Here is a 7,500-nt window from a genome sequence, read left to right as displayed (position 1 = left end):
ATTATTGTTTCTCGGTGAAGAATGGCTATTGACGGGAAGACGTATGCGTGCCCAGTAAATGACTTGGCAATATTTAAAATTTTATTTTGACGAATTTATTGCTTAACAGACCATCAAACTGAGGGACATATATATATATATATATATATATATATATATATATATATATATATATATATATATATATATATATATATATATATATATATATATATATATATATACACACATACATATATATATATATATATATATATATATATATATATATATATATATATATATATCAGTTCCTCTACTTTGATGGCCTGTAGGTATGGATGTGCGTGTGCGCGCGCGTGTGTCTGTATGTATGTATGTATGTATGTATGTATGTATGTATGTATATATATATATATATATATATATATATATATATATATATGAGTATTTTTATATTTATACCATAAATTTTGAAATATTTATATACTGACAGAAGAGGAGTGAACTATTTTCCCTTTCATTTTTAAATAGTGTGAATACAATTACTAAAAATAAATATATCGCATTATCTGTGCACCATACAACTGAAGCACATTTGAACCTGCCGTGAAATCCAAGACAAGTAAATAATAAATAATAATAAGAAGAAAAAAATCTTTTATGTTCTGCTCAGGGATGCGAGCCCATTTGAACCAGCCACGAAATCCAAGCCCAAATAAATGATAAATAATAAAAAAAAATCCTTTATGTTCTGCACAGGGGTGGGGTCAGCCTGGAGATAGAGAAAACGCCCTTGAGGACAACCTCGAAGCTATTTCTCACCAGGGCAGTCAAGGCGGACTCCGGAAACTACACTTGTGCGCCGCAATTTGCTGACTCAGCGGTGGTCGTCGTCCACGTGGTGAATGGTGAGTAGCGTACTATTTTTCAATTTTTTTATGAATGGAAGGGTTTGGAAAAATATCGTTAATAATTACTACGTGAGTATTGAAAGATTTTTATATTTTTATGAATGGAGAGGTTAGGAAAAATATTGTTAATTGTTAAATGTGAGTAATGTAATATTTTTCATATTTTTTTATGAATGAAGGGTTAGGAAAAATATTGTTAATTATCACTATGTGAGTACTGAAAAATTTTCCATATTTTTATGAATGGAAGGTTTGGGAAAAAATATTGTTAATTATTACTGTGTGAGTTTTGAAAGGTTTTTCATATTTTTATGAATGGAGAGGTTAGGAAAATATCAATATTACTTTTATGTGAGTAGTGTAATATTTTTCATGTTTTTTATGAATGGAAGGGTTATGAAAAAATATTGTTAATCATTACTGTGTGAGTACCGGTATTAAAAAGTTTTTCCTATTTTTTATGAATGGAAGGGTTAGGTAAAACATTGTTAATTATTACCATGTGAGTATAGCAGATGTTTTCGTATTTTCATGACTGGAGATGTTAGGAAAAAATATAATTAGTTATCATTTGAGTACTGAAGACATTTCTCATGTTTTTATGAATGGAAAGGTCCGGAAAATGTTAATAATTATTATATGAGTACTGAGAAAATTCTTCATAATTTTATGAATGGAAAGGTTAAGAAAAATATTGTTAATTATTGTTATGTGAGAACTGAGGACCTTTTTTCATATTTTTATGAATGAAGAAGCCAGGAAAAATGATAATGTTAATATTGAAGATGTTTTTCGTATTTTTATGAATGGAGAGGGCAGGAAAAATATTATTTATCAATTATTACTATATGAGTACATAAGACCTTTTTCATAATTTTATGAAAGGGAAGGTCGGGAAAAAAATATTATTAATCATTATGAGTATTACAGACGTTTTTCATACTTTTATGAATGGAGATTCGGGACAAAATATTATTCAATTAATATTATATTAATACTGGAGATATTTTTCACAATTTTATGAATGGGAAAGTAAGGAAAAAATATTATTCAGTTATCACTGTTAGGGCAACGAAATATTATAGAACTAGCCATCTTTTGTACCTTATATCTTTATGTTAGAAATATTTTCACTTGACACTTTCATTGCCTAAATGAAGATCATTTTGCTCTCTCTCTCTCTCTCTCTCTCTCTCTCTCTCTCTCTCTCTCTCTCTCTCTCTCTCTCTCTCTCTCTCTCTGTGTGTGTGAGAAGGTAGAATGATTTTACAGAATTCTCCTGCGCCCTGATACTCACTATATTCACATTATTTTTATATAAATAAGAAAGGATTTTTACTTACATACATACATACATACATACATACATACATACATACATACAGTGCAAAAAGAGGGGGTTGTTTTACATGACAGCGAAAAAACAACTTGAATGATTGATAACAAAATGACATTCAAACAATAAATAGTGAAGATAAAAAAAAAGCCTGGGGAGAAAAGGAATATATTACCGTGTTTACAATTCTCCAGAGCTCCATCTTGGAGGAAGGAGCCCTTGAAGCGAGCGATATTTCCGATACAAATCTCTCCTCCGTCCGTGGCTGTAAAAACTGCGGCTTTTTTTTTCCTCCCTCGTTTGGTTAAAGTGGGACGTAACGTGAATCCTTGTGTGTGTGTGTGTGTGTGTGTGTGTGTGTGTGTGTGTGTGTGTGTGTGTGTGTGTGTGTGTGAGAGAGAGAGAGAGAGAGAGAGAGAGAGAGAGAGAGAGAGAGAGAGAGAGAGAAATGCCTTGAAATGTATCAGAAAAAGAGATTTTAGCTTCTGTGTGTGTGTGTGTGTGAGAGAGAGAGAGAGAGAGAGAGAGAGAGAGAGAGAGAGAGAGAGAGAGAGAGAGAGATGCCTTTGATGCAGAACAAGAGAATCTGGCATGAGAGAGGGAGAGAGAGAGAGAGAGAGAGAGAGAGAGAGAGAGAGAGAGATACCTTTAAATATTCCGAACAATGGACTTTTGCACAAGAGAGAGAGAGAGAGAGAGAGAGAGAGAGAGAGAGAGAGAGAGAGAGAGAGAGAGAGAGAGAAAGATGCCTTTGATGCAGAACAAGAAAATTTAGAGAGAAAGAGAGAGAAAATGCCTTGATGAAAACAGAAAAAGTTATTTTAGCTTCTGTTCTGTGTGTGTGTGTGTGTGAGAGAGAGAGAGAGAGAGAGAGAGAGAGAGAGAGAGAGAGAGAGAGAGAGAGAGAGAGAGAGAGAGAATATGCCTTTAAATGCTGTAGAACATCAGGCTTGCGCATGAGAGAAATGAAAGCAGCATTTCTTTTCAAGTTACGAACAAATTGTAATTGAATTTCCCTAATACGCGAAAAAAAAGCAAGTAATTATTTTACACATGCTTCAGTTCTGTTTGCATTTGAACAAGCGAAAGAGTGTAAAAATGAATTACCTAATGAATAAATGGAATTAGCTTAAAGACAACGATCAGATTCCCAGAGTAATTTAAATCTCTAAGGGATTTTAATCAGGTAACCCGACATATTCATTTTGGTTCGCGGTTTTATTTTCAAGTTGTCTTTTAACAAAATTAGGAGACTGAATGATTTATTGTCATAATGTAGAGGGATAGAATATACAATTTAGGTCGAGGGGGGGGACGGGGTAAAGAAAGATGGAGGAAAGAATATGAAGATCGTTTTATCCAAATCCGGAGTGTTTAATAAAAAAAAATCTTTTCAAAAATTCAAAATGAATGCACATGAGAAGACTAATACACTGACCTCCACAGGACGAATTCAAATTCCAATTCAGAATTCAAAATTCAAATCAGAATTCAAAATTCATTTCAGAATTCAAATTCAATTCAGAATTAAAAATTCATCTCAAATTTAAAATTCAATTCAGGATTCAAAATTCAATTCAGATTTCAAAATTCAACTCAGAATTCAAAATTCAACTCAGAATTCAAGATTCAACTCACAATTCAAAATTCAACTCACAATTCAAAATTCAATCCAGAATTGAAAATTCAACTCAGAATTCAAAATTAAATCAGAATTCAACAGATCTGGGTGTTCTCCATGGCGCGACATAAATCTTTTAAAATCAATATTTGATTTCAAATTTTACAGCAACAAACAAAACGATTCCTTTGTTTGTCGTGTTGTGTCGTACTTTACACCTCCTTTTTAACATATGGCTGGACCACACTTTTAACGAAATACTCTCTCTTTTTTATCAATTATTCCTTTTTTCATCGTTGGATTTTATTTATATCACTCCTTTTTGTTGATGTGTGGTGAGGGTGGTTTGAATAAATGACATTCTCTGTCTTGGTTTGCCAATATATGTGGAAACTGTATCGAGGACTGATAGGTATCGTGTGTGTGTATGTACACACACACACACACACACACACACACACACACACACACACACACACACATATATATATATATATATATATATATATATATATATATATATATATATATATATATATATATATATATATACACATACACACAATATATATAATTATGAAGGTGTTTCACTCTGTCGTATATGCTTGCCAATAAAGTCCTCTCTCTCTCTCTCTCTCTCTCTCTCTCTCTCTCTCTCTCTCTCTCTCTCTCTCTCTCTCTCTCTCTCTCATTGATCTCGGTTCTAGTCGAGTCAAGGGCCCCATTGTTGATTGCTGAATGCCAGGCAACGTATCTATTCAGCATTAAGCTCCTTGTTGAAGACCGCCAGGGGGAAACGAAATGCGTGGACAATGTGTCTATAGCAAACAGGCAACTGGAGTTCAACTCAAGCATACAAATTGTCAATTGTATATATTCTCTCTCTCTCTCTCTCTCTCTCTCTCTCTCTCTCTCTCTCTCTCTCTCTCTCTCTCTCTTTCTTTCTTATATATCATATATATAATATTAATATATATATATATATATACAGTATATATATATATATATATATATATATATATATATATATATATATATATTATATATAAAATTTATTTATTTATATTTATATTTATATTTATTTATCTATTTTTTCTGTTTTAATTTATTAAGGCGTCAATGACCTAACGCTGTGAGGCCAGTTTTAGTAGTCATAATCAGTCGGTCAGTATCTCTCTCTCTCTCTCTCTCTCTCTCTCTCTCTCTCTCTCTCTCTCTCTCTCTCTCTCTCTCTCTCTCTCACACATGACCCTCCAACAAAACCCTGGGGGCGGGGGGTGGCTCCAGAAGAAAATGAAAGAATTGCTGACACTTTCCATCAATTACTCTTCAAGTCTGGGCCTCCTTCAAAGAAAACTGCATCAAACACGCAAACATGCATACACACTGTCACTCTACTTCATCAAACGAACAAACATTCATACATCAAACAAGCAAACACTCGTCGCACTGCTTAATCAAACACACAATGTCAAAACAGTCATCTCGCGTAACCAGCCTCGTTCTCTCTAGATATTCCTTCAAACTATCATACTAGGCCTCCAATGATATCATAATGCGAATTTTACCCCGTCTTCGTCTGCTACCCTAATACATTCCTTGTATTTTAATCATTTACTTTACATTTCTTTCTATTTATATATTCATATGTTAATAAGTGATCTCTTCTTTGTGTATTTCTTATTACCTTCTGTTGATTCTTTGTAATGAACACTAATACTCTTTGGAAGCTTGAAATTCAAGTCAATGGCCCCTGCGGTGGGCTTGTGCATATGAACAAGGTTCGTCTCCTGAATGATGAAAATAATCCGTCGTATCCCAAACTGTTTCACCATTTCTCAGCTCATTCATTATTCTGTCAATTTGAACACCGAAGATCATGAAGGCATTGCGAACCACTGCAGTGATGATTAGCATTTGTGAGTTATCAAATAAATTTCCACGTAAAAAAAATTACAAAAATAATAAATTTCAAAAAAGCATGTGTCGTCATTAGATGGTTTCCTATCACTTTCGTATACTGAAATGGCTGAAATAGATAAGAAAACAAGTTCTGTACAGCGTGTAATGCTGTATGAAACGTTCAGCCACGGCCCGGTGCTGGTCTGTGTTGTTAGTACCTATAGCGCTGCCAGACGCACGACTATACCTAACTCTAACATTAAATGAAATAAAAACCTACTGAAGAGGCTAGGGGGCTGCAATTTGGTATGTTTGATGATTGGAGGTTGGATGATCAACATATAAAGTTGCAGCCCTCTAGCCTCAGTAGTTCTCAAGATCTGAGGGCGGACAGAAAAAGTGCGGACGGACAGACAAACAGCCATCTCAGTAGTTGTCTTTTACAGAAAAATTAAAAATGTATACTAAGGTCTTTCTCTCTCTCTCCGTTTCTTCCACAGGTGAGGAATCAGCCGCCGTGCAAACAGCCAATTCCATGACTTTGCACAGCGACATACGAATACTCTTCTGGTGTCTCCTAATGCTGCTTCTATATCACGCAGCACGGTGACCCATTTGCCTAAGTAAGTAAGTCTCTCTCTCTCTCTCTCTCTCTCTCTCTCTCTCTCTCTCTCTCTCTCTCTCTCTCTCTCTCTTCACGAAGAACTGAATGCAGAGCGAGAGAGAAAGGGGAAAAAAATACTGTTTCGGCCTAATTAAATAAGTTTTTCCACGAAGAACTGAATGCAGAGAGAGAGAGAGAGAGAGAGAGAGAGAGAGAGAGAGAGAGAGAGAGAGAGAGAGAGAGAGAGAGAGAGTTGAATGCAGAGCGAGAGAGAAAGGGGAAAAAATACTGTTTCGCCCTAAGTAAATAAGTTTCTCCACGAAGAACTGAATGCAGAGAGAGAGAGAGAGAGAGAGAGAGAGAGAGAGAGAGAGAGAGAGAGAGAGAGAGAGAGAGAGGATGAATTACCTTAAAAATTAAATTACCAAGAAGTCTTGTAACCTACAGTAGGCCTGAAATATTGACAACTTTCATTTGTGTGATACTGACTGATCCATTCCTTGATTAACGAATGAATAAAATACGTGATAATTTAACCTGAGACCACATAGTGAGTATCTGTCAAATATTTAATTCGTATATTTTTTTTTCTTTCAGATGGCCAGCAGCATTACTAGCTTCAACATCTCGTCACCGATAAAAACATACATTTCGACACTCATTGGACAGAAAAAAAAAACACATCATCACTTCGTAAACCTGCCTTAACGTGTCCTTTTTTTGGGGAGTGGGGGCTAAATTTCGCCACTTGTTTATGTTGGCGTTACGTAGCTGCATTATTCCCGAGGTCACTTGTGTTTGTTTTTATTATTTCTAGATATGTTTTATGCTAATTTTACACAACTATTTTCCCCTATCCGTCTTCTGCCTTCCTTATTCGCGTTTTAACCCCGCCCCCCATTCTCTCCTTTATTATATCCCAACTCTCAATCATTCTTTTTATTTAATTTCACGACTTCCTCCTTTTGCTTGTTCTCAATAAGAACCTCAGCAGAAACTCAGAATGGGCCCTTTCCCTGGTGACTCGGATGAGAGAAGAAGAACCATCGCCACTGAGGCCGTTACTGTGGAAAGGCCTCTTCACCATTACAAGGTTTGTATTTAATAGTCCTGGTTTCGTTGCACTTCACAGAAACTCCTCCAC

General features: G+C 35.0%; 1 protein-coding gene across 2 annotated transcripts in view; it reads left to right on the top strand.

The window, feature by feature from the left end:
• LOC136851404 (kin of IRRE-like protein 1) overlaps window positions 1–7,500 on the top strand; it is a 218,348-nt gene that overhangs the window by 208,102 nt on the left and 2,746 nt on the right. Inside the window, exons 7-9 of one of the 2 annotated variants that reach the window (XM_067125482.1) lie at window positions 742–890; window positions 6,253–6,375; window positions 6,954–7,449. In XM_067125482.1, coding sequence (XP_066981583.1) covers window positions 742–890; window positions 6,253–6,362 — 259 coding nt within the window. In that variant the 3' untranslated portion in view covers window positions 6,363–6,375; window positions 6,954–7,449. The remainder of the gene's footprint in view (window positions 1–741; window positions 891–6,252; window positions 6,376–6,953; window positions 7,450–7,500) is intronic. The other variant, XM_067125483.1, reaches the window with a different exon arrangement.

This window comes from Macrobrachium rosenbergii, chromosome 23 (genome assembly GCF_040412425.1).
Source record: "Macrobrachium rosenbergii isolate ZJJX-2024 chromosome 23, ASM4041242v1, whole genome shotgun sequence".
Classification (NCBI taxonomy): Eukaryota; Metazoa; Arthropoda; class Malacostraca; order Decapoda; family Palaemonidae; genus Macrobrachium; species Macrobrachium rosenbergii.
The sequence above is the reverse complement of the archived record's forward strand: the minus strand, read 5'-3'. Positions and strand labels throughout refer to the sequence as shown.